This window comes from Melospiza georgiana, chromosome 7 (genome assembly GCF_028018845.1).
Source record: "Melospiza georgiana isolate bMelGeo1 chromosome 7, bMelGeo1.pri, whole genome shotgun sequence".
In the NCBI taxonomy this organism is placed as follows: Eukaryota; Metazoa; Chordata; class Aves; order Passeriformes; family Passerellidae; genus Melospiza; species Melospiza georgiana.
The window spans coordinates 26,614,660-26,642,291 of NC_080436.1; the positions used below are offsets into that span (position 1 = coordinate 26,614,660).

The following is a 27,632-nucleotide window of genomic DNA, read 5'->3' on the forward strand; positions in this document are numbered from 1 at the left end:
TATTAATCTTTTGGTACTGAGATACCCTGGATGAGGATGTTGCCTGGCTTCTGTTTGAGGGAGCAACTGAGCTTTACGGTTTGTGATGGCCATCGCAGATCTACTGTTATGGGCATGTTATTTTTGGTGTCTTGCCTTCATCCATCCTGCCTCACTCAGGTTGCTGTGCTTTCCTGGTGAGATGCAGGACTCCTTTCCATTGCCTCTTTAGTAGTGCTGCCAAGAAACCCAAGGCCATGCACTGTTGAACAACTGCCATACTCCATCCCAGATATGGATGGGGTAAAAGCACCTATGCCCAGAGGTGCTTTTTGAGATCTCCAAAGCCACCACAGTGGTGTAAAACAGTAATGTGCTCCAAGTAACTAATTCTTCTCTTTTGTCCTCCCTCCTCCTTCTTGTGCCCTCCCTGTACAGTGGCAGGCCATCTCTCTGACGGTCATTGAGAAGGTTCAGATAGCAGCGGCCATCCTGGGTTCCCTCTTCCTCATCGCCAGTATCTCGTGGCTCATCTGGTCAACCTTCAGTCCTTCAGCCAAGTGGCAGCGCCAGGACCTGCTCTTCCAGATCTGCTATGGAATGTACGGCTTCATGGACATTGTCTGTATAGGTGGGTGACTGTACCTCACACCGTGCCACCCGCTCACTCACCCCTGGAGAGGAGTGGGACATGGCCTGGAGAGCCAGCCTGTACAGTTTGGCTTGGATTGAGTCCCACAGCTTTTCCTCCTCTTTGCTTTTATGGCCCATTTTTCACTGTTCTCTCAGCTCATCTGGGCAGCCCCAGAGTGTTTCCTTGGCTCGGGTGGCAGAGGGACCGGCAAAAACACCAGAGAGAAGCAGATGTCTCTTCAGAGCAAGAAGTGGGTGGGGAGGTCTAGGCGAGGCTGGGGAGTGTCAGGCTTTAGAGAATAAAGCTAATCCTGGAATAGCTGATTTAGGGATTGCCCCACACCAGGCGTGGAAGGGTCTCTCCACATGCAGCTCCTTGGCTCTCCAGCCCAGTCTGCTCCTCATGATCAGTGGGACAGGTGGTATAGCCCCAGTCTCTCTGCCAGGCAGGAGTGGCTTCCCCTTCTTTGGCCCACCTTGGAGCTGCAAGTCCAAACCAGGTCACGGGCCAGCCTGGGGTCCTTGTCAGGTTTCTGGTACAGAGCAGCTCTTTGAGGATGCAGCTGACTCACGCTGCACAAGCCTGGAGAGCACAGCAGCTGCTGTCAGCCTGACCCCAGGAAAGTCTCCCTGGGACCAGTGCAGGTCTGCAGGATGGAGGGACATAGCTGCCAATACCTGCAGCAGCTCCTGAAACACTCTGGTGAGCAGCAGCCACCTCCAAATGTGCCCCTGAGCAGTGTCCTCCCAAGAACAGGCCACAAGATAACTTGTCAGTTCAAGTGACCCTGACAGGAAGCAAAAAGGGAACCAGAGACCTCTTCATGTCTGGGTCCTGGCATCACTGTTAAGAAGTTAGAAGAAGCCCTCTCAAACTCAGTGGGAAAAAGCAGTCTTTTTGACTTGGTGGATATGTGTATGTGTGGATAGAACCATTCCAGAGGGAAGAACAGCCCCCATTCCAGCCCTCAGGAGAAGCAGGACAGAGCAGCAACTTGTGGAATTTGGGTGCAGAAGTAAAACAGACCCAGTGGCAGGGATAGAATTCTGGACTGCACACCCTGGTGTCCAGGTTCAAATGGCTCTTGGCCTCAGCAGCCTTCCAGCTCAGGACTTGGGGCTGCCAAGACCAATTCCTCCCACTGTTGCCACCACTGTGCTAGCAATGAGATGTGAGCTTGGCCTGTAGAGATCATCCTGCTTCTTCATGTGATGCTGGTGGACCTACCACATTTCCCCAGGAACAAAGTGTGTTAAAGAGAGATGGGTAGCACCCATATGTTGGCACAATAGGCACAACAGGCTATGTTCTCTTGCTGGAATAATTTAAAGTGGAAAAAAAATTTCCCAGTGCATGTGTGGTGTGCACATGGGTTGCCTTGTTGGCAGGGGACAGAAGTAGAGAGCTCTGAGCTGGGCAGACATCAGTAACATGATTAACTGGCTTTGATAAAGCTTCAAGAGCTGAGGGGAACTGATTAGCTCATCTGTTAATAGGAGGCAAATCTTCCCACATAGCAGAGAACAAACCATGCCAACCTTGAACTGAAGGGGAACTGAGCAGACAGATCAGATTTTAGGTTCTTTTGTTTGTTTGTTTTTGTTAATTTTTTCCAAGGATTTGGCCTCTATTTCTCTTTCCCACCTTCTGTGAGGGAAAAATAAGTTTATTTGCATCTCCACTGATGTCACAATTAAGCATAATGCCCTAAGCTGGGAGCTTACATCCCATTCCCAGGAATGTTTCAGAGTCGTGACTTGGGGCATCCCCTTGTCTCCTGTTCCTCCCTGCACAGCTGGCAGTCCCAGGGTGCCAGGCATGCTGGCTTTCCCACAAACTCAAAAGGCAGTGGGAAGCATTACAGATGCAGTGAGTTAACATGTCTGTACGTGGGTTCTCTTGCCCAGAGCTGCTCCACTTGGGCTGTGTGCAGCACGTCTGCCCGTGCTGCCAGGCAGCCCACCCATGCTCATCAGGGACAGGGGATGTTCTGGAGCACGTGAGCTCTGTCTCCATTCCTGTAGAAAAGCTCATGTGTGATGCTGCCAGCCCTCTGCCCCTGCCACCCTGCAGTGTAAAACTTGCTCTTTGAAATCCCAGCTGTTAGTGCTGCTGCTGCTGCTGCTGCCAGCTCAGCGGTGGAGAGAAAATAAGTTCTGAGCAGTACTAGCTGAGAGTGTGTTCACTCTCCTCCCCTCCTCCTCCTCTTCTGCCCAGTTCAAACTCAGTGACAAATGAGATCTTTAGCAGTTGATGTGATCATCTCTCTTTTCTGAGTGCCTTCTCCTCAGCCCTGCAGATTTCAGGGCGTGCACTAGCACTGGCCAAAAGGCTGCTCTGTCCCACTGAGGGGCAAGGCCAGGTCAGGCCAGGGGAAGGGACTGATCACAGGGAATTCTTTCCTATGAACACAAGTTGAGAGTGTTGGGGTTGTTCTGCCTGGAGAAGAGGAGGGTCTGGGGATACAGCTTTCCAGTATGTCAAGGAGCCTACAAGAGAGCTGGAGAGGGACTTAGGGCAGGGGCATGTAGTGATGGAACATGGGTCATGGCTTCAATTTGAAAGAGAATAAGGTTAGATATTAGCAAGAAATACTTTACTGTGAGGGTGGTGATGCACTGGAGGAGGTTGCTCAGAGAAGTTGTGGGTCCCCAATCCCTGGAAATGTTCAAGGCCACATTGGACAGGGGCTCTAAGCAACCTGGAGTAGTAGGAGGTGTCCCTGGCCAAGGCAGCTTGGAACAAGATGATCTTTAAGGTCCCTTCCAACCCAACCCATTCTATGAACACTGCAACTGAGGTGAATTCCTCATTCACTATAACTTTGTGATGGGTGCAGCAGTGTCTCCCTAGAAGGCTTGAAGTGAGTTCCTCACTGTGGAACAGCTTTTCTCCCTCTCGTTATCCTTCTTCCCAACCTTACTGCCTCATGCAGGGCCTTTTGACAAATAGTCAAAGGCAGCTCTGGAGATAGAAAGTTCTGCTTCTGACTGCCAGCATGGCCCTAAGCCTCTTGTTATTCGTCCCTGGGTTTTAGTTCAACTTCTGCAAGTTTAGGATAAAACCTCTCATGGATAATTACAGTGGAAATGGATCTTGAAATACTGGAGTGTTGTCTGTGCAATTCAGTGTCTCCTCCTCTGCAGTAGAGCCCTTTTCCTCTTTTGTTACCTAGCCTGTGGGTGGGTAGGAAAGATTTAGGAACTAAGAAATGCTCAGTCATGGGGAAAGGGCAGAACATTAGGTGCACTCGGTTCTACCACACTTGGTTTTTCCAGCTAATGTAAGATGCTGTCTGTACATTTATTTTGTAACAGGTTGGGCAGCCTTAGCTAGCACAATGTGATACCATAGGTCCTACAGTAATTGCATGAATTCCAGTTGTTTCTTCCTCCAGCTTGAGCCCCAAGTTTTTCTTTCCCTAGCAGAGAAGCAGAGGTTTGAAAGACAAGGTACTTACTGAAGAGCAGGTGTGCTGAAATAGAGCTCCTCTGTAGTTCCTGCCAGTTTGCACTTCTGTTATACCTAGATGTCTCACATCCATTGGGTAGCCAGTGATTCTTGTCCTGGAGGCAGGTTCATACACCCTGTCACTGAAGATGCTCAGCAGGACACTTCCTCTGGCACTGTGGAGTCTCAAATGGAGAGTCACCAACTCTGCAGAGGTGTGAATAAAATCAGACAGGCAAACAGCAACTGCCCAGCTGTTTTGTGTGATCTCCTCTCTACCTGGTCAGTAAGGGATTTTGGTAGCAATTTGCCAAGATAGGGATATCTGTGGCAATTTGTATGGACAATCCCGTGGCAGCACTGATCTTTTCCAGTGTGGAGTCAAAGGTGAGGGCATAAGTGCTTCCTTGCTTCATACAGCTCCCTCAGCACATTATTTGGTTGTTGTTATCCTCATATGTTCTGAAATGGTCAGATCATCTCCAAGCTGAGCTCTCAAAATACGATTGTTTACTCAGAGACCATTGATCTGTGGAACAAAATCCAGGGGTCTGGATTTCACCCTCAGTCACTAAACCTTCAGTAATATACTAGTTTTCTTTGGACTTTTCTAGATCTAGCATGCCCCACAAAAACAGTTGGGAGGGACAGAAACCGTTATCTACCTCTTCACCCGTGATGAAAACAAAAACCACAACCAAAGTAAAACCAGTCTGCAACTCGTGATCAATGGGACAGGTGGTATGGCCCCAAGCGCCAGAATCTCTGTCCTTCTGGGCAAGATGTGCAAGATGGGCTTTTAACACTGTTCTGCCCCTTGCTCTCAGACATCTAACAGAAGGGCAAGAAGCACTGGAAAAGATTGCTTGGGATTTGTGGGAACCTCCAGTACTGGATTTTATTTAAGAACCTGTTAGAAAACATATGTCAAGAACAGGTTGCAGAGAGATGATCCCAGTTTGTGAAGGAGGAACAAATTAAATGCTTCTTGATATCTAGCCAGCCTCGATGTCTTTGATTCTGATCTCTCTTTCATCTGTGCTATCTCTGGTCATGTCTGTAGGACAGATATGAGAGTTGGATTAAACTAGAAACTGGTGATGGTGCCAGCATAGGTACAGCTCTGCTATGAAGTCATCTACAACACAGACATCTGAGATCAGGAACCAGGAAGGGAATGAGAAGTGAGATGGGGACTGTTCATTTGATTAACTGCTCTCTCCATGGTCCATGAGAGGTAAATCTCTCGCATAGTGAGATTAGCAAAAATGCCGATATCGAAATGCACAGACAAATGGCATGAGCCTTCACAGGCCTCAGGTACTGAGCAGAGAGAGTAGCAGCTTAGAGCTGGCCTCGAAATCCTGAGAGATACCTGCCTGTTAATTAAATCACAGTCCCTGGAGAGGAAAGGAGTGGTTTGCCTCTCTCTCTGTCAAGGTGCAATTAGGGGAAGTCGACATTTGTAGAATAAGGTGTCATTTGGGGTCAGGAGGACAGGAAAGCATCTCCTGTTAAACAAGAAGGAACTCTGCCAGCTAATGAGAGCATGTCACAGAGTGGGCTCAGGCATCCCCAGATGGGCTCTGAGGGAGAAGCATGTCCCAGGAGGGCCATTAGCAGGCTGTGTGCACAGGGCTGTGGTGATAGGGTTTGTGTGTGCTGGCCTGCTTGGGATCCCAGGGCTGTCCCTGAGGCTGGCATGCTGTGGGCTTATCCCCAGCAATGCAAAATTAATCTGGTCTGCCTCTCCTTGGATCACTGACTGATGGGCACTTCTGCTTTGTCTGTGCCCAAGTCCCTGCTCCCTGGCTCACCCTGCCTTGGTGCTGACAGCAGTGCATTTCTCCAAGCACTAAATCCTCGTGCTTTTTAAAGTTTTTCCCACGCTTTCCCTGGCTGGCCCCTGATGGTATTTGCCTTCAAAACAGCACTGCACCTCAGCAGCACAAGATGGGCAGAGCAGGACCATTCATCCAGCCAACGAGTCTTGTTGGCACACCATGGCAATCCATTACAGATCAGGAAATGTCTGCCTGCTGTTTTTAATCCCAGCTGCCAGAAAGAATAATCAAAAGCATCCAGTATGTCTGACAGCATCTCAGCACAACCATAGGTAATAACATAAGAAATCAATAGCCAATTAAAACCGATCCACAGCATTTGATCTTTCATAGTGCAGTGGGAACAGTAATTAATGGAGCTTCCTTGAAACAGTGACAATTCAAGCTTCCTGCGAAGACTAATGGGGTTTTATTCTAAATGAGATTTATCTTACAGAGAAAATGCTGGGCTGAGGTAGCCTCAGGGTGCTATCTAGCCAGGTCACTTGGGCCTTCAGCATTCAAAGGATTTAGGAGTCAAAGTCACAACGAAATAAAAAGAAACTGAGAAATGAAGTGTCTTCAGGGTCTTGGTCTTCATCTGTATCAGTCCCATTCTCAAAAGGGAAGCAGATGTTTTCATTCAAGTCCACACAGTCCCCCAAGGTATAAAGCTGGAAGAATTGCTACCATGGTAGCAAATCAGTTTTGTGGAAGCACCAAGCCCACATGTTGGCTCAATGACACCCTAAAGGCAGAGCACACGGTAGAGAAGTTCAGCAAATGTCTTTGAAGGAGAGACCTGACAGCAGCCCACACAGCAAATGTGTGTGGCTTTGGCATACCTGGAAGAGATCTGTGAGAATATACAGAGGTCTTCTGTGTCTTCAGCTTGATGCACTGCTTGCCATGCTCTTCATGCACTTCTTACCCAATTTGCATGTAAACTGGAGCTGTCAGGGGCTAATAGGAGTGGCCAGATCCAGCTCCTACCTTCAGAGCAGGCAGCTGGGATAAAGCTAGGCAGCAAAGTCACCTTTTCTTCACCATGAACTCTGGTTGGACACATTCAGCCACAGTGTGCGTGCTTTAAGAACCACTGAGCACATCATTGATCTATCAGCTGTACAGAGGCTGTGTAGACAGGAAGAGTCCCCCCAGGGCATGTTATGGGACTCTCAGTCCAGCTGGGCAGGGTCCCTCCTGGGGAGCCATCATTGTGGGCCCTGTAGCTGAGCCAGCATCAGGAGAAGTGACACTGCAAAGCTGATCTGGCCACTGACTCCTTGGCTGTTATCCAGGAACAGCGGATGTTCGGCAAAATCGAGACAAGCCACCCTTCTGCCCTGAAAGAAGGGACCTATTTTTATCCACTGTTGCATTGATTGTTCCATAAGAGAGCACAGGGGCAGCTGGCACGTGTGCACTGTGTTCTCCCAGCAGTGGGCAGGGCTTCAGGGGCTCTGTGTGCCCACAGGACTCCAGCACAGCTCCAGCTTCTCTCCACAGAGCCAGAACTTCACTGCTGAGCTAAGAGACACAGGTTTGGACCTGGCTCTGAACCCTCTCCCTCTTTGCAGGGAAGGAACTTGGCTTCCAGTGCAACCTGAGCAGCACTGGGCTTTCACATGTGTTCCTTCAGCTCCACACTCCTTCCCCACATCCATCTCCAGCAGGGTCCCACTGTTGCAGCAGGGCTCCAGAGATTTATTGTGAATAACCATATGGTGCTCTCTGCTCCAGTGGATCATTGTGTTCGGTGTTTAATGAGGGCAACACAATTAACTTTTTTTGAGGGAAAAAAGAAATTCTTTCGCCTTGTGAACTGCATCTTGTGCTTTCAAGTGTGATACCTTACAATCAGAATGGTGCCTTACTGTCACTAAACTCCTTGACAAAATCACGTGCCTGGTGTCCCCAGTTAAGTTTCCATACGTGGGCAGAGGCAGCAGCGCTCACCTGCCTGTCACAACCTCTACACTGTGGCAGGAAATTCCCTTGTAGGCAGCTGGTAGGATCTCCCATGCCAGCTGCACAAATTGTGCTGTCTAGTAAGGGATGAAAAAAGTCCTCAGTTCTGTGCCAGGCTGTGTTTTTCCAAATGCCTTCTGTCCCATCACTCCTCCTACTACAGCCTGCATCCCCACAGACACTTCACTCCTGGAGGTGGAAGCTGTGGCCCATGGCAGGCTGTTGTGGCTGTTGCAAGAGAATTCAGCTCCGTGGTCAAAGATGAGACCACAGCGGGGTCACCCATCATGTACAGTGGATGAGGTTTGTCCCCAGCTCAGTGAGGTGCCAGAAGCAGAGGTAAGAAGAGATTAATATGAAGACACATTAATCAAGCTCTGGGATCACCTTGTAGAGACTGATTGATGGCTACCTACTAGCACAGCCGTCTTTCAATCCCGATGCAACAGGCTGTAATGAAGAACATTGCAAACAAGCCTATGGGCTAAGTTGCTAAAGTTAATTCTTCCTGAAAGTTACTCCCTGAAGCAGTGCTTTTCTTCCTGCACCATTACCCATGAATGACAGCCACAGCCTGAGCCCCTGTGTCCCATGGCAGAGCTGGTTCCACAATATCCATACTATGCCAGGTGGGACAATTCACTCTGCTCAGCCGCAGCCACACAAAGAGCCTTTCTGTGTTCTCCAAGGCTCTCTAAACCTTTGCTGCAGGTTTAGCCATGCTCAGCTCCATTCACTGCTGTCATACCTGTGAGCTCAGCACTGGCAGATACCATAGGTGCAGGTAAACTCTTTCCTGCCCCTCAGCCTCTGTCAGCATTCACTCATCTGGATATTGCAGCCTTCAGCTCTGGTGGAAGACCTTTGTATGTGCAGAGAAGGAAGGAATGCGTTTTGCCTTCTTAGAGTAACAGATCAGAAATAACAGACCCTTGTCCTTTTGGCTTCTACCACCTTTGTTAATATTGAACAGTGCCTCTGTGGGAGAGGAGAAGACCTTTGCAGGGGAGAAGGTGGGGTGAGACCTGTGGCGACATCATCAGGGAGCAGGGAGAGGCTGCAGCAGCCAAGGTGAAAGGCTTTGGGAGGTCTCACAGAAATCCTGTCGGTATTTTTTGTCATGGCTGTGAAGGACAAAGCAGCACAGGACAGGCTGCACCATGGCATGTCCCAGGAACATGTTTATCCCAACAAAAGGCTGGCCAAATACCAGCATGAACACCTTCTGCCTGACATCCTTGGGATGCCTTCCTGCATGTTGGAGGGGAGAGATGCCCACATCTCATTCCAGTGAGGCAGCAGAGGCAATCACCATGCACATGCCAATGTGTCACATCACAGGCATCTCAGGTCCCTTAGTTTAGCCCATGTGCCCTAATTACCCTGGGGGATGGCAAGGGTGGTCTGTACTCACCTTTGTGTCTCTCCTAATTGGTTTGTATTTCTCTTAGTGATAAAGCACGTAGGTGACTGGAATAGTCTGGAGGAATTGGGCTCAGACAGGACCTGCATCCCTTAGAAAATGAAAAAATTGTGAAACTATTCTCATTTTTCCTTACAAAATTTCATTTGCTAATAAAAGCAGAGAGGGAGGCATTAGTTCTACATTCAATAAGCAAATGTCATGTTTTGATCATTCTTGAACAAAGCATTTTGATTTAACATTTAGAGATGACTGCTCATGCTGAGTGTTTCAAATTCAGTGTCAGAATTTAGAATACAACATTTTTAAAAAATTCAATTCCAAATGAAACATTTTAACCTGTCTGCAAATACACGTGTGTTCTTCCATTCTGGGGAACAATGTGACTTTTTAAGGTCCCCAAGCAAATGTGAAGGCAGATGCCCAAGCTCTGCACAGCACAGTGGTGTTGTCCTTTTAAAGGAGTGTCCCTGGGATGTCTGGGGATCAACATGACTGCCCAGGCAGTGCTTTGGGCAGAGTGACATTAGCTATGGCATAGGAAGGTTCAGGACCCAGACGTGGAGGAATGGTTTCCATCTTGCAAACAATGAAGTGGAAGTCAGGTGCTTTTTCTCTTTTCACCATAAGTATTCAACTCCATGAGCTTCTGTAGGGAATGTCTGGAAATCTGAAGGTAGAAAAGACCCATAAAATCACCTAGAGACCAGTGCTCTATTCAACCTAGCTTGAAATGATTATTTACTCCCTTCTTTTAAAGACCTTGCAGTATCTGTCATGCACACAATGAATGTCTTTCACCTCTTGAACAAAGCCTTTTCAAGATGCGGGGTGTTGCTGTTATATCCATTTTAAATTCAGAGGAAAAAAAAGATTCCAAGAGGATCTACCCAGTCCTAGCTACAAAGCAAGGAGGGGAAACTTTAAGAGAGCAAGGGGGTTTATGAGTACTGCCTCCAAGCCCTGTCCCTCCTGTTCTGGCACAGTTATGGATAGACACACAAGTGGGGAATGGTGCTGGAGAGGCATGATTCAGAAGGAAGGGGGTGTTCTCTTGGTGGAGCTCCCATCTCTGTTTATTTAGTTGATTTTTCCAAGAACAGTCTCATTTATTGCTGCCTGCATAACTGCAGATTTCCCTTTAATTCTCTGCTTTATAATGCCCTGTACAGGAGTACAAGGGCCCTTCAGGGCACAACACCCATTTTGCTCTAGCTGTCCACAGCCAGCTGACTTTATGGGAGTACTTCAGTTTATGCTTTTATCTACTGCCTGAGCAAGAATTTCTTTGGGTTTCATTTTACCTATTTTCAGTTATTTCTTGTTTTGCTTTAGGGTGGTTTTTATCACTGTTTTGAGTCAAGGGGTAAAAAAGTACTGGTCTGGGCAGTGCAGGAGGAGAAAGTTGTGGTTGGTAGTTTGTATGTTTACAGCTGGAAGTATTGTGGCATCTCCAGGGCCATGGTGTTGCTGTGTGCAGCTCCAGGGGTCAGCCCAGCTCCTCTGTCACATCTCTGCAGGACAGCTGGTGTTATTTTCCCATTGCACACAAACTGTGTGGGAGTGCTGAACAAAATGAAATTTCATTTCCATTGGACAGCTCTTCTCACTCCTTAATTTAGCCAGTGTTTCCTCATGTTGGGTCTCACCAGCTCAGCCCTACAGGGCTCTGCCCATGTGTTGTGGGGAACATGGCTGAGCAGGGCTGCCCTGGGATGGAGGCAGCACCTCACAGAGAAGATGCATTACTTTGCAGCCATAAAAGCTCCCCAAATGCTCCTGCAACACCCTGTCCCCAGCTCCCATGAGCTCCACAAGCCCCATGACAGGCAGTCCTATCTGTCAACTCAGTTCATCCTGCTGAATGAAGCCTTCCTCCTCCCACAGCTACAAATGCCATGTCTGTGGGGTGGACAGCTCCCACTTCCAGGAGGAACCTGTGGCATCCTGTGCTCACAGGAATCACTGCTGCACGCTTGTGTCACATGAACTCAGGACATGCTGGAGTGTCACAGCCTGGAGATTGTTTCTTGCCATGTAGCTCAGCCTCATCCTGCAAAATCACAGTCCCTTCCTGGGGGAGGGATGCTGCCAGCTGCCACCCCAGGCACTCCCAGCAGTAATGGAAGAGCTGCCTCCTGTCCCCAGCCCCCCACACTGTGCCCCAGGAGCACCCACCTGGTGGAGCAGCAGCTGTGGGGACTCCCTGAGGTGGCAGCACGCTGGATCCATGTCCCACCTGGCAGGGCTGACTCTGGGCTGGGTGTTAGAGAGCTTGGGGCACAGCATGATGACCTGCCCAGGTGGGATCTGCTGCTCCCCTGGCTCTGCCAGGTGGGGTGGAGGGAGCAGGGAAGGAGAAGGGCTCTCACTGAACTTGGGGAGTGGTCCTGGCCCACAAGGGGCTGAGGAAGCTCTGAGGCACAGCTGCCTTTGAACAAGGAGAAATGAGATGTAATAAACACAAGGTTTTCTGGTTAGTCAGCACTTGAAGGTTGTGGGCCAGCTTGTTTTTGCTGTAGTGACCCAAAATGGAAGAGTCCAAACCTCCATAAAAGACTGGGAACAGCTCCTCTGTGCACACTGGTGGGAGCCCTTCCCTGGCTGTGGAGGTACCAATCTCTGAGGGGCTCAATTTCAGTTTTGCTGGAGTCATGGCCCTGTGGCCAGGGGATCCAAGCATGGCATGCCAGTGCTGGGAAAGCTGTGTGACAGTGAAACGTCACTACCATTAATGCACTTTGCAGAAGAAGGAGTGTTTTGTCTTCCCCAGGTCCATGGGATCCATGATGGCCATGTCATCCAGTGATAACAGCACTCAAGGGAGTCCAGCCATGCAACATTCCAGTCCTGCTGAGCCAAAACAGTTTAGACTCATACATAATCAGTTCTTTAAACATTAAAAAAATGTGCATTGAGAATGATTGATAAGAAAGTGCCTGATTATAATCAGCTAATTATTTTTTCCAGATGTTAAGCATTCACTTGAGCTCTAATCATTATGAATACATTTTCAATTTATACTTTATCTCATTAAATGCTGGCAACTGCTAAGTTTGCACACCCTCCTAGTACAGGTCCAGCATTATTCAGAGCAGACCTTTGCTAAAAGTCTTGTGGACTAGAGAAATCCTCTGATCACTGGTCCAGTATCTTGCAGCTACCAGAAATTTCTAAAAGACAGCACCACATGTTCCAGGCTAACCAGTAGGAACTAATCCTGTATGCAGGGAAGACTGTTCAGCTCTAGGGACAAAAATTAAATTTTGGAGAGTGGAGATGATAGTTATGAAGGAATCTATACTTCCTATTCGATTTCCCCAGAAAGCAAAGACTCCCTGAAAATTTGAATGTATTAGTAGTTTGTATGGGAAGCAACTGTTTAATGAAAGCATTCCAGAGCTGAAGAAAAGTAAGATGTGAGGATAATGGACTCCAGAAAAGCAGCAGCAGCAGCCCCAGGGGAGCAGAGCAGCGAGTGTCTCTTGGGAAGAGAATCTGAAGGATAAAAGAGCTGTGAACAGCTCACAGCTGCCAAAAGCAATGATACTAAAGGCACAGCAGCAAACTGTGCCTGTGCAGGGGGAAGCTCAGAAGCGTGGGAAGAGAGCACAGAGGCTGCACCAGGAACTCTTTGAGGACCCAAAATCAGAAGCTGCAATCACACAAAAGGCAGAGAGAATAACCTTCAACTAATGAAAAGTCTCTAGAAATCACACAGGCATGGGGAGCTGTCAGAGTTGAGCCCCAAGATGACCATCCAGAGATTCAAAAGGCAAAAATAACTGGGTCCATAAGCATAAGTGAATTAAGAGCAAGGCAAGTCTAAGAGCTCAAATAGTATTTGATAACAAAGAGCCAAATAGTTAAATGTTGCCTTTGTTTCAGTCCTCAAAACTTAACTAAAATAATTTTAATGAGGAGAAAGGAGCCCAGGGCAGAATCAGAAAAGTAGAGCCTCAAAAATATTCAAATGAGTTAGCTCTGTCCTTGTCAGCGTGTCCTAATGAACTTCAGAGGCAGCTGCAGGAGCAGTGGCTGACCCATGAGCATTTCATCATCAGGAGCTTGAGGAGGATGCAGGAGGTGCCAGGCAGCTGGGGAAATGCAAGCAGAGTACCTAACTTTAAACATAATCTCTATCAGATAATGAAGGTAGGCACTGAGGAAATGAAGGGCAAATCAGCTTAACTGATTCATAGAAAGATACTGAATCTTTTTTAGCCAACCAATTGGTGAGCACAGGAGTATAACCAGATGTAATTTGGAAGGGTAATTGCAAAGTGGCTAAGGAGGAAGCTGTTAGTTCAATATGCTGTGGCTTGGGCAATGCTCTTGGTGCTTTGCCTTTGGACTCTCCTCCCAGAAAAACATGTTCTAGATTAAATTACTATAATGCAGGTGTACAGCCAATGGAGAAACTGCTTTCTCAGTAGTTATCAGTGGTGTGCTGTAAACTGAAAACACATTTCAAGTAGAGAGTCTTTTGGACTCTGCTCTCTTCAATATTTTTATTAATGACTTAGATAATTAAATAGGATCTGCTGTTATAAAATACACACATGACACCAGGCTTGGAAAGGCTGCAAGCACTTTGGAGGATCAGATCAGCATTTGAAATTTGAAATTATCTTGGCAAATTGGAGGAATCAACAAGATGTAATTGAATAAAGAAGTGCAAAGCATTACCCTTAGGAATGAGAAATCAGAATCCCAAACACAAGCTGGACCAGTCACACTGATGAAGACAGTGACAGACCAGTTTATTTCAGCAGGGAATCAAAAGGCAGGTGGGGTGTTACAGTGCTGATTCTGCACCTCTCTGCTCTGGGACTGCACTGTGCTGGGGAGTTCACCTGCAGAAAAAAGGGAAATGAAATGAAAAGATTCTGGAGATGATGAGCAGGATTGAGGAGAAGAAGGACATTCCCAGCCTGGTCAGCTCTGGGGTTCACAACTCTTCTCCAAACCAGCCCAAGTACAGAGTCATATTGATGCCATGACATTGTTTTCAAATACAAAACTACTTCTCCCTGTTCCTTGGTTCACCCTCTTCCCCATTTCCTGAAGAGCACAGGTTCACCCTCTTCCCCATTTCCTCTGCAGCCTTGAGTATCAGCCACAGGAGCACCTAAGAATGCCAGGTTGTTCAGAGAATTTGTCATATTCAGCTGGAACCGACCTGGGCACAATGGTGAGGGATGCCAGACACCATGTACCCCTTTCCAAGCCTGTATTTCTTTTCCTGATTGATCATCAGCCACTTTCCTGTTCTTAGGTCAAGATAAAAGATGACTAAGCATGGAGCAAATAAGATAAGATTAAGGCAAAAAGATTAGTGAGGGCTGAGCTGGTGGAGCTTTGGAAACAAAAGTGCCGAAATTTGAGATTGTCACAAAAGATTAAAGAATTCACAGAAGGGGAGGGAAGGGTTTGTGTATGCAATGATGTCAATAGAGAGAAAGCCCTGCAAATAAAGTGTTATCTCCCAGAAAGCTTGGTTTACCTTGGCCTGAGTCACGGCTGCTGTGGAGGCAAACATTAAGCTTTGATCACAGCTGCCATAATCTTCCCCTGACACCCAATAATGAAAGCAACAGAAACAGGCTGAAGCATGGCAGCTGTCTGGCTGAGATGAAATTGCATTTGAAAAGGAAAACAAAAAGGCAAAGTCCTGCTGAAGGTGGAAACAAGAGGTGACAGGACAGGGCCTTTTTGAGAAGCCAACTGGCTGGAATGGACTGTGATTTTATTCTCATGTAGACAATATCAGTGTCAGTGCAGGGGTGATGAGCCACCCATCATCAGCAGAATCTCTGTTTTGGTGGTTTTCTTTACTGGCAAACAGGTGAAACAGTTCCTGCCCTGAAACTTTACCTGTTTCTTTCAAGAAAATGCATGGCAAGTGTTGGAATAAGAGGAAGGGTAATTGGAGGCTGGAAATTCTGGGGAAAACATCACTTAGTGGCAGAGGCTGACCACATTCAGGAATTCACTGAATGTTGTTTCTGGGAGACTGCTGCTCCAAAGTTACTTTAAATTGGAGGCTCACAACCCCCTGGGTTAATCTCAGTCTCACAGGATGGTGGTACAGCAGCTGATCCCTGCTTTCCCATCCAGAGACACAAACACAATTCCCTTGTTACTCTGCCACTGTTCTCCCAGCAGCTCTTCTGGTCCTTGGGCTGAGGACCTTTCTCTGGATGAGTTTTCTTACAAGCCCACCCATGCAATGCATCTCTGTCTCTATTCCCAAGAGATTCCAGCTTTCAACAACTTTCAGATCAAGGAATTTCATCTAATGCTGGTCCAGCAAGGTCTCTACGTGAGAAAATGGGAACGAGAGCAACACATAATGAGTGCCCACATTCCATGGGAGTTTCACTTCACCAACACTACAAACTAGGGATTTCATGGAGCAATGAGGCGACGATCTAGACTAAAAAGTGTGCAGGTCACAGAAATGTTCCTTCTGAAGAGGATGGTTTTCACAGGTGATCCACCGAGAACAGATTTTGTGAATCAGAAGAGGGCGAGATAAAATGGGGAGAAGTAGAAAAGGACCAGGACACTCCCAGAATCCATCTGAAACTCTGATACAGACATTTCTGTGTTGAGGACTGCACAAAGATAGAAGATCACACCAGCCTGCAATCTTACACACTCACACAGAGGATTTGGCTTATGGAATAACTGCTTCTAAATGGACACCTCCAGTTGAATATAGTCCTTCCTAAAGGACTTCCCACTGAATTCTGGCCTTTAAACTGAACATTTCACCTCAGTCAACAAGAATGATTCTTGAGGGGAGGGGTGTTCTTGTTAAGAGATGCATGTAAGAATTCCAATGAATGTAAGAGCTGAATGTAAGAATTCCAATCCTAATTTATCTGAGGCAGACAAGATTTGTTTCAATGAGAGCATTAAGCATCCTGCAGCTTGCTATTAACTGATGGACTCTTGCTTACCCTTGGCACTTCCTCTTGTGAATGAATCACTGTTACTTCCGCTTCCATGCCCCTCCACTTGGTTCCTTCTTAATTTTACAGCTTCCTGAACTTGACACTGGGAAATCGATAAGTAATTTAGAGCCCAGTAAATACAGATGAAAAGAGGTTATTTTGTACTTTTATAAATATTTGGAAACCAAAACTATCTAAGAAAACAGCTGCTCAATTGACTCAGCAACCCATCCATCAGCATCACACAGTTAATTGCATAAGATCATAAACATTTATAATTAGAAGGCAAACAAACAGGAATTTTATAAACAGCCCTCTTGAATCAGGCTGCGCATTAAATATTTGTGATAAGGTAATTAAGAATAGATTTACAATCGTGGCTCGGTGTTTAATACTTTGTAGAATGGATTTGATTCTATGGAGAATGTTCTGCAGCCAAAGAGAAAACATTTGATTTTGGCTCTTTTATCCCAGGCTTAAAGTGGTCTCTGAGAAACACTGATCAGAGTGGAATTTCATTCATTACTGATCAGACAGCTCATTTAAATGTATGTCTAATGTCCCTTGTCATGGGCTGATCCACTTCAGGCATGCTTCAAAGCTCTGTCTCCTTGGCTGGATCTGCAGGCTTTCCCTAAGTCCTGCTTTTTATGGTTGATGCTTTGATCAGACCACGTCAGAATCCTCAGCCATGTTTCAAAGCAGGAAGGGAAACCCACATTTGCTATTATGACATCACTGGGTTTGGTTATAAAAATCCAGCAGCACTGCAGGGTGTGCAATCTCAGTGGCCTGTGGGAACCAGAGGGTAGAGCTCTCTTGTACTGTGGTGCCCTGCACCATTCCCTGTCCCAAAATAGTCAGATCTGCATATAAGCTATCCAATGGAGTTACTTCTACAGCCAGTGAGCAGGCTCAGCATCCCATTTCAATGAATGCAAGTTCATTCCCTGAAGCTAATCTGGGATCAAGTCAGCAGGGCTCCTAGTTATGCTTAGAACCAGGGAGGCTGGAAACTCAATCTGTACTGAAGCAAGGATTTAAACTCTTTAACATCAAATGCTGATCCTAAGAAACCAAGTGCCTGCATCCTGTCAGTGGGTAGTGGGGAGATTAGCCCTAAGGGTAAGATGACCTTCAGGTATTTTGGGGTCTGATGTGGTACAGGATATCTCCAGTAATTATCTGTCATCAGAAGCTGGAAGTGTCTGGAAAAGGTAGGTGGTGGGTAAAGCTGTAGCATCTGATTAATCAGTGATAGCTGTAAACCACTTTATTCTGGGGTGCCCATTATCTCTCTACACATTGTTGGTGAATTCAACCCCTTTGTTTAGGCATGGGTTTGATTCTTGTGAATCTTTTTCTTGTATTTTTATGCTTGCAACAGGAAGGCAAGAGAGCTACTCTTATTCAAAAGGTTTTTGATAACCTTGATCCTGACCCAGAATTGTGAAGCCTCCATCATTAAGGACAATGAAGCCATCCATGTGCTAACTCACCCAGACCTGCCTGCTGGTCTGGCTTCAGTTACATGGGACACGAAGGCACTTTCCTAAGACAGATGGCTGCAAAGCAGGGACACTCAGGCTCCCCTCATTCCACATAAATCCCATTGTCTAGCAAAGCTTGTGAGGTATATTGCAGTGCTGAGCCATTCTACAGGAGATGTTGCAGCTTCCTCCAGCCTCGGGGGAGAAGACCTGTGGGGCAGCCACTGCTAGACCTAGTGCTTCCACAAGGTCTAGCCAGGGTCTGGCAACTTCAGTAATAGTAGCAGAGCTTAATACTCAATTACTGTCATAAAATAATTTAATTCCTTAGTCCTCATGCAAGGGTGGGGAGGATGATGGAGACAGCTGGGAATTGAGCTAACTGCTGGGCTGCTGAGGGGCCTGAGCTGCTCCTTCTCTTAGGAACACAGAGACCATTAGCAGTGCTGTGTCCTACAGCCCAGAGCCATCTCCAGACATCAGCCTGTGCCTGCAGGTGGGCAGCAGGACACAGGCACTGCCTGCATGCTCTGCACACACTGGGAGCTCCTCTGCCCTTTCTGTCGAGCGTGTTGAGCTCTCCCTTGAGAGGAGGCAACGATGCTGGATGAGGTACCTGCTCTGCAGATGAGCAAAACTTTACCTTGGATAACAAACCACTTATGGGTGCAGACAGAACCTCTTTTTCTGCTCAGTTGCTGCCTCTGGCCTCCACATGTGTGTCTGCTCTGCTGCTGTGTGTGTGGGGAGAGACACGGGCTGTGCACACACACGGGGCTGGTGCAGCAGCCGTCAGTGACACGTCAGCTGCAGCTACACCCCCTCCAAACACACGCCTGAGCCCAGTGAATCATGCCTATGCAGCATGCAAAATTAGCCCAGTGAGAGATAAACCTTGGGCATTTGTTGGTAAACAGATACTCTTTTGCTGTAAGAGCATAACTCACTGCGCTCCATTTACGATCCGTTTGTCGATGGCTGAGATAAAACCGTAATCCCTTTAATTCAGGGGAAAAATGGATCCAGCAGACAGTGGATCCAGCAGACAGTGCTCTGCCTGTCGGTAATTAAAATACAGGATTTATCATTCAGAAAGCACTGGCTGGAGAGCTAACCCTAGCCAGCTAACTGGGGGAAATGCTGGGGAAGGTTTATGGTTGTTTCTAAAGTTTTGTTTGTGTTTTATGTCTATTTCTTTCCCCCTTCCCTCCAGGTCTAATAATACACGAAGGGCCCTCGGTTTACCGGATTTTTAAACGGTGGCAGGCGGTCAATCAGCAGTGGAAAGTGCTGAACTATGACAAAACAAAGGACATGGAGGAGCAAAAAACAGGGACCAGGACAAATCAGCGCCCCTCCTCCCAAACCACCCACTCGTCCTCCACTGGTGGTACAGCCACTAACTCCGCTCCAGCCGACAGCGGGGCACGGGCTGCCGGCCATGCCACAGGCACCCTCTCTGACCACCACTGTGCTTATACCATCCTGCATATACTCAGCCACCTGAGGCCTCACGAACAGAGGAGTCAGTCTAGTAGTAACAGAGAGCTCGTCATGAGGGTCACGACGGTCTGAGCAGAGGAATTCAGGAGGCCTTAACACGAAGCGGAGGAGACAAAGAACTCATAAAGCAGAGGAGCATGGTGTGCCTTTTTCTTTCTCTTTCCTTTTATTTTTTCTTTTTTTCTTCTCTTCTTTTCTTTTTTCAGTAACTGCACAAGATATAAGAGGCGGCACCTGGCCAGCTAAGGAAAAAAGCAGGTGGAGGGAGAGCTGCACACTCATGCTAAAGAGGTTAATGTTTTCCAGCCTGTTTAAAAAAAAAAAAAAAAAAAGAAAAAAAAAGAGAAAAAAATAACAACACAAATCACAAAAAAACCAACAAAACAAGTGCAATACAGACTACAAACTGAGTAGGCAGAGTTCTGGGGAAGCAGAGGAACAGACGGTTGAGCATGTCTTAGAAATCCTATTACCTGGAATAGGTAACGCTCTGTGCACAGCCCCCGTACACACACGCACGCGCACACAAACACACACGTAGTGTGAGATTTATAACAACGTGGAAGGGAACGAAATATTTGGAGTGGTTTTATTTTCCAGACTCCAATTAACCAGGGCTATGAGTTGTTTTGTTTCATGAGTCACTGGAGCCTTGTTTGTTTTACTGTGGGGTACCTGAAGTGAAATGGCTGGGGATTTTTCAGTATTGATTTACAGAAGACAGATTGAATCATCTCACTAAGAAAATCTTAACAAAATCCAGGCATACCCAAATTTCACCAAGAAGCCTGTTTTTTTCATAATGTTCCTGACAAGGGGTTTGTGAGGGTAGAACTGGGAGGGGGGAGGGTGCTCCATAACCTTTATTTGACGTATAGGCATTTTTGGCAAATTTTGTACAAACGTTCCGCAGGTGTTTCAAGCACAAGTACTGGTGTGATTCATGCCTTCATAACCCCAAATCCAGCATCCAGACCTTACCACCCACACACATCATTTTTCCATGCAGACATTCCAGGTTAATTTCCTTCCATTTTACTCTAATCACAAGAAGCTGACCCATCTTTGGTGGGTTTCTGCTCCCTTGCTGATTCAGACACTCATGCATTGGAGATGTACCTTTTTTTTTTTTTGGTGTCTGTATCTCTGCTGCTCAATTTGCAACAGTCTCACTCAGTCTTGTAGGCTGATCCTTTCACATCCAGTCTGTTAGTTTATTACAGAGTCTATTCCATTCAATCATCCAAAAGAGAGTTAGTCTGAAGAGGGAGCACAGTTGCTGACTGACTGTGTAGCACTTCTAATAAGTCTCCTTCTCTGGGATATATCCTCGAAGGTGTCGGTTGCTCTTCAGGAACATTCTCTTTCAATGCACAATGGCTGAATCATTTGTGGATATTAAAGGGACACTGTCAAGTACTTTTTAAATAGTTTTTAGGGTTTGGGCTTTTTTTACTCTCCATTGTTTGTAATATTCTCTTACAAGCTTGAAAATAAAATTTCTTTCCCTACCGATTTTGTCCTTTTCCATTTGGGCATGTATGGTTCTCTCCACTCACCCCATTCCTTTCACTATCCCTGTCCTTCTCCTCCCCACCTTTCTTCTGTGACAGGAGGAAATCCATATTTCTGATTTCCTCCTGACTATCTTCATTCTATGGAGGGTATGTCCCAACTCTATGGGGTTATTTTGCAGCTGCCACAGAGGAAGCATAAGAGCAAGAACCCTAGAAATACAGAGATTAGCTGGGATTTTCAGGAGCAAAAGCTCAGCTATCACAAAACAATGACCCCATAGTGTTCAAGCCTGAACCCAGCTCCCTCCAAAATCAAGATAAAGTCTTCAGCCAAACTGCACCCATTTAGCAGCAGTGCCAAGCAACGTTGCACGATGGCTGAAAGCAGCTGCCCTCCATCATCATACCAGCACCTCTCACACCTTCTGTGAGACAGGGCAAACGGGGGCTGCCAGCTCCTCTGGCAGCCAGGCTGTCACAGGTCAGGTGTTTCTGGACTGGAGAAGGTGTCAAACTTCAGCCTCTGTGTTTGAGCATGGCAGCCATCCTGCAGCATTGGGGATGGAGGTGAGCAGCTTAAGGCAAGGTCGTATTTTTCACCTCGATTACTTGACAGTGTCCCTTTAAATATCAGAATGCAACAGAACAGGTACTTACTTCTCTGGCAGAGAATGTGGGAGGTGGAACACCGTCGGAGAAAGCCAGCTTACTGAGGACCAGTGTGAAACAGCATGGTTTCTGAGGCCACTGTACCTTTGTCTGACCAGATTTACTATCTACCAAAGAGTGCTTTTGGCAGAGGGGAGAAGAGAGATGGTGGCGGGCAGAGGGAGAGGGAAGGTGCAGCTCCAGTCATCTCTGAAAGTAGCTATCCCCCAGAAGGAAGGTGTTGCAATGAATGATCTCTGCAAGAACTGCTTCAGTAGAGAGAAACCTGGCCAAAGCAAGCAAACACAGCAGCCTCTCACTCCTTTGCCTGTTCTGGAAGCTGTCCACATTCCGAGGGATGAATAATAATAGTGTTTTTGGGAAGGGGGAAGTATACACAGATGAAGGGACAGCTGTCACCCATGATGTCGTTTCCCTCCCTGCCCTCCACTCATTTAACATGGAGAAGTCAAATTCCTTTAATTTGACTAACAGATAAAATGTTACGAGGTCAGAAGCACAACTTGCTGTGAAAGAGTGGTGTACTCTGAGCACACAGGACTCTGCATACTCTCACTCCAGCTCTGCCACTGACTCTGTAGCCTTGGGCTGTTTGGCTCAGTCCCCCCTCCACGCCAAGGGGGAATAACAATACGTACCTACCTCACAGGGGTGTTGTGAGAATCCACGTTGGTAAAGCCTGTTGAAGCGCTGAGTCTACCGCCGGTAGTGCCGAGGTGTGTGGTGGGGGTGAGCAGCGCTGCCCTTTTTTGCTGGTTACAGTGGGATCACAGCGGGAGCCCATCGGCCTTCTCCTCCCTGGAGACCTCCTCGCGCGGACGCGGAGGCTGTCGCCCGAGTGCCCTCTCCTCCATTGCATGACATTTTAAGCGGCTGTGAGGTGCAGGATAGTGACAGACATGAAGTCCTACTTGACCAGGGATTTGCTACAACGTTTTCTATATCTGTGGGGTTTGTTGGTTTGTTTTTTTCCATATATTGTGCTTAGAAATAAACTTTCCACTTAGGGCTGGCGGTTTGGGGTCTATTCTGTTGCATGGCAATGTATACAAGTCTTATTGTCTGTCTTACTGTGCAAATGATCCCGCAGCCCAGTTTCAGAGATGGGCATGGTCTGAGCCTTTTCACAGCGGCGTAAGACTCAAAAGCCTGTCTAGACTGTTTAATATTTAAACAACACTATGAACTTGTCAATTGTATGTGTTCTGTGCAATACGAAGCATGTCATTAGCTGGCTTGATGGGCAGAGGGGCTAAAGGAAGGTCAAAACTTGTTCAAAGAGCTTCATACACGTGCCAGCATGGGAGCCGAAGGGCTGCCACCAGCAAAGCAAACTCGGGGGAAGCCATTGGAAACTATTTCAGAACAGTTTACTCCAGAACAAGGTACTTCTGAGTTTACGAACTTCTAGGCTGCCAGCCTGCGAGAACAAGTGCAAATTTAGTGTGGGGATTGGGGTTTTGAATTCCCTTTTTCTTTCCTCCTCCAAGTTTTGATGGCAGAAATACTGAGGATCTCTTCCTTCCATGGCACAGTTCTCTCTTCTCCCACAATCTCCTTGTGCCGTCCCCTTTGTGCTACTATGCAGGACTTTCAAAGGTGCAAATGGAGACAAGTACGCTCCTGAGACATGAAAAATAAGTTGTGTATTGGGTGATTCTAGCAGATAGATGAGATGGGGCAGAGCTATGCTGCAGAGGCATCTCTTCTTCCCCATGTCTTTCTTCTAGTCTTGTCTGCTGGGTCCCTGAAGAGACGTTCCCTGTACTTTGTTACAAAGCTGTCAGATCACCTTCCACTGACAAACAAAGCTTGCAGAGTTTGGCAGCTGTTTCTCCCAATGGAGAAAATTCTGGGTCCTATCACTGTGGAGACCCCTCAGTTCTTGGGCTTTGTGGTCCTCCAGCATTGTTTGGAGGTGGTCAGTGTGGAGGACTGTGTTCAGCCATCATCAGAAATCGTGCGTGTATGGTCCTGCTCAATCTTGTGATTTCTGCCAGTTCCCCTGATTTTCTGTCAGCTTTGACAGGTCTTTCTGGTAATGCTTTTCTGGTTATGCTCTTCAGAGGTGTTTTGCTCTGTGTCAGTTGCCAATGCTGTTCTTGCCTACTGAAACATCAGTGCTGGCCTCCAGCTTCCACAGCTCTTCCATTCTTGCCATCCTGTCTCTTGGTAAATGCTCACTGCCAAGTTCAAACCCTCCTCCTCTGTGCCTGCAAGGGGTCAAGCACATGCACTAACCCAAGGATCACCAGAGAACACAAGAAATGTTAAGAGTCTGTATCAGAAAGTCAAACTCTATAACCATCAGTCTTTGATATATATTTACTCTGCCAATCTCAGTGCCTGCTGTTAATTGGCTGCTACAAATAAACAACAAATGCTGGCAAAACCCATATACTCAGCTAACTTGATTGCCAATTTAAAACGTAAAAAACTGTGGGCTGTTTTTCAGAAAAATCTGGTCTGTTCCCTGTTATGGTTTCCCAAGCAAAGTGGTGAAGGATAGTGCCCATCCTTCCCATGATGGGATGGGCAACCCAAGGAAAGAGAAAGTGAGCAGCTTAGATTTGAGTCAAGAGAAGTGTTGGCTGTCCTGTTTTCACTCAGGGAGACAGGAGAATACTATTCACACCTACCAGACCACTGGCTCTTCTCAAAGCCCTTGATATGGCAGCAGTAACTCTAGAGCCAGTGGCTGCAGCTGGAGGACCATTCTGAAGAATTTCCAGTTCTGAAGACCATCCTCTGTCCACTTGTAGTGGTCAGTCATTCAAGCATCATCTCTTTGTTTTCCTTAAGAGAAAAAGATTATTTGACTAAGCAAAGCACTAATGCTCTTCAGTGTAGGATGAGGCTGCACCATTACCACTCCCAACCTTGGTACCTCCACCAGGATTCCTGTCCATCTTCTTGTGAGGATGCATGGTCAGAGGAGCTGCTCCTTTCCCCTTTCTATGTTGGTCAAGCATTGGAGGAAAGCAGTCAGCAGTGCAATTGCCATAGGGACTGCTGGCTGAGTACCCTGATCTCCCCTCCAGCATCATCTCCCCTGTGACTGCTCCTTCTCATTCCTGAGGCAACAGATGCCTCATCCCCTCTGCCATCCTTAGACTCTGGCCCTGAAGATCTCATGAGCAGACACACAGCTACATCCTTCACATTTCCAGACAGGCAAATTCACTCCACTGATAAACAATGACATTCAAATCCTGAGAGGACAAGCAAGTGTAGGAGCCTATTGCATTGACCTTCACCATTTCTTACATGCAGAAGGAAATAGGGTGAAAACACCAACCAATTGGTTCCTCCATTTTGCAGCAATGGACCAGTGGCTCTAGGAATATTTCCCTCAATAATGCAAGTCTGACATGCAGCAGTTACTGCAGGCTGTCTTTGATCTCACATCTATCATGTCAGATAAAAGGAGAGCAGAATCTGACAGTTCTGTGCTGTTTACACAAACATGAAAAACTATCTTAGTTCATTATTCAAATTACCTCCAGGTCAGTGGGTGAATTTCTCATTTGATGAAAGATTTTTTTTCTCTTTCAGAACTGGAATTGCAAGATAATAGGTATGTTAACATATACATATACATTTATAAATGTTATCCTGAAAACATAAAGAAGAGATAAAAACCTGAATAAACCTACAACAATACTTGATTTTTGAATAAGTTTTGTCAGAAGCCAGGGAGTTGCTGTAGAAAATGCAACATAGGGTTTGACTTCAGGCAAAGAGAAGACAGAAGAAGGAAATACATTTATTGCACTCTAGGCCTATCTTTAGTTCATGCTCATTATTGTATAGCTTTTAATTAAGACAGAAATATGTGGAAAACAGACACTCAGCTCCAGTAGCAGGAAACAGACTAAAGATCCCTCAAAACTACCTGAGCCTCAAACAAGCACAATGATGCAAAAGCACAAACAGCTGCCATCACGACTGCTTGAAAAGAGATGGATTTCGAAATGGGACAAGAACTCAGACAGAAATTCTATTCCAAGCCACATTTCCCATATTTCTTACTTTAAAAAGGGAAAAAAAAAAAAAAAGGAGAGGAAATTAAAAAGGATTGTTCTGATACCCAAGTCTTAAAGAAGTAAGTAACGGTAGAGAAGATGTACTAAGATAAGATGCTCCTTTCTATGTTATATTATGCATCAAGACATGCTTTGCCAAACAGAATTAGGATATCACATTCAATTCCCTGATCATTCAAAGACAGTCTCAGTGACTGAGTCTGCTCAAGGAGAGTTCCTAGAGTGTAGCCTTCACCAGAGTACCAGAGCTCCCATCTGGATGGATCAGGCTGTTTGTCTCCAGCTGCACTCTTGGGTGGCAGGATCACCACCTGTCAGCAAGTCACTGCTGGGCAGCTTTCATCAACTGATACAGGTTATGATATTAATAATCACAAAATTTGCACATGCCCATCGTGCCCCTGCAAGGGACCTGTCTCATCCTTTCACAGCTCAAGCTGATGAGAGCTACTCTACTCTTAGGTCTTCATCACAGGAGAGCTTTCCTTTAAAATCCGGCCTGCCACACTTCTCTGGGAGTTCTTCTACCACACTTTATAGAGATCCTTTTTCCTATAAGGATGAACAGACTTGTAACCAACCCACCCGATCTTGCTTTCTAGCTAGAGAGACAAAAATTAATGTTCTCTGACCAGCTGATCTCAGTACCTGTGTTCTTATGAGATGATACCCCCCCCCTTTCACTCACTACTCCATCATCTTCGCTTTCTTTTGGAAAGGGGTGATCCATTGCTACCAAATGGCAGCAGTCTCTGAGATGAGAATCTGGACAGCCTTTCTACTCCTTGCTAACAGGCACACAAACCTTCCTCCCACCCCTCTAGACTGATGTGGCCAGCAGAACCCTTTTTCATGGAGTTTCACTTCTTGATCCAGAAGAGCAACCGCTTTCAAGCATCTCCTTCACTGCTATCAAGCTGTGGGATAATGGCATGGGGAATCTTTTGTTTCTTAGCCTCAGGGTAACTACAGTGGATGATGTACCTGAGCCAGAAACACAGTGAGGACAAAGCACTTGTAGTTTAGATGGTGGTAAACCTGGATGAGGCTTGTTCTCATGACAGGAGAGCAAGAATCTTTGTCAGCTTTGTACGGTAGCAAATCAAAATGGCCTTGTTCCCTCATGTTTTTGGCTCATTTACATCAGCTCTGCATTATAAACAAACCCTTTTGTAGGCAATGCAGGCCAGGCCTGGGGAGGAAATCTTCCTCATTCCAGAAGCACAACCAGCCCGTAGCTATGCATCAATCCCTTCAGGACTTTTGCCCCTGAGAGGCTGAGTGCAAGAATGGAGGTAGCTGGCAGGGATGGCAAGAACACTTCCCTGGATCTTTGTCCCCAGGGGGCAAATTCTGCATCTCTACATGTGAGTCCCCTTTGAAGTCACTCCTAAGGCCTCCTTCACTACTACAGGGTCTGCCCAGGAGAGGAAGCAGTGTCTCTGCATGGATCCCCCAGGTCTGCTGCTGGGATCCTCATTCAGGCCTGCCAGAAATCCCATTGTTCTCTGAGGGCTGAGATGAGTCAGTGGTATGTCCATGCAGAAATACTCTCTTTGAGACAGCTTCAGAGATGTCTGTGGGGTTGGGAGGGATTGGGGGTTTGTCCAGGGCAGGAAGCACGGGGAAGGGAAGGCTGCAATGTAAGGAAAGATCAGCCACAAGGGAGGGGCTGACTAAGAGGAATGACCATGTCGACTGTGTTACTGTCCCATCATTCTCCTGAACCCAGAATGGAAACTTCCAAGTGCTCTTCATGAGCTTATGTTTATTAGAAAACTATTCCTGGGTGTTCAAGATTGTTTTCTAATGAAAATATACATAATAAAAAAAGAAAATCAATGACTCTTGGTAATCTTTTCCTTTCCTCTCTTCGCTTGTAACACATTGTGGAATTCACCTCCTTTCTCGTTCGTTTGTTACTATAAAATCTCTTTCTTTCTGGTCACAGTTCACACAGGGCCTCACACAGTAAACTTTTATCTTCTCTTTACACATCAGAGGCAAAGACTTCACATAAGGAGATTTGAACAAAGGACCAGGGCTCAGTGTGCCTAGCACAATGTGTTAGCACTTCGACTTATCAATTGTTCATGGCATTCAACAGCAAAAATTGTTTACCAAACATCACTGTAAGGTTCCTGTGTAGTGTCTTCCCTATGTCC

The 27,632-nt window shown here is 46.6% G+C and overlaps 1 protein-coding gene across 2 annotated transcripts in view; it reads left to right on the forward strand.

Annotated features, from left to right (window-relative positions):
• MARCHF4 (membrane associated ring-CH-type finger 4) overlaps positions 1–27,286 on the forward strand; it is a 101,921-nt gene extending 74,635 nt beyond the window's left edge. For both annotated transcript variants that reach the window (XM_058027636.1, XM_058027637.1), the window contains exons 3-4: positions 418–610; positions 18,946–27,286. In XM_058027636.1, the coding sequence (XP_057883619.1) occupies positions 418–610; positions 18,946–19,307 (555 nt within the window). In that variant the 3' untranslated portion in view covers positions 19,308–27,286. The remainder of the gene's footprint in view (positions 1–417; positions 611–18,945) is intronic.
• The last annotated feature ends 346 nt before the right edge of the window (positions 27,287–27,632 follow it).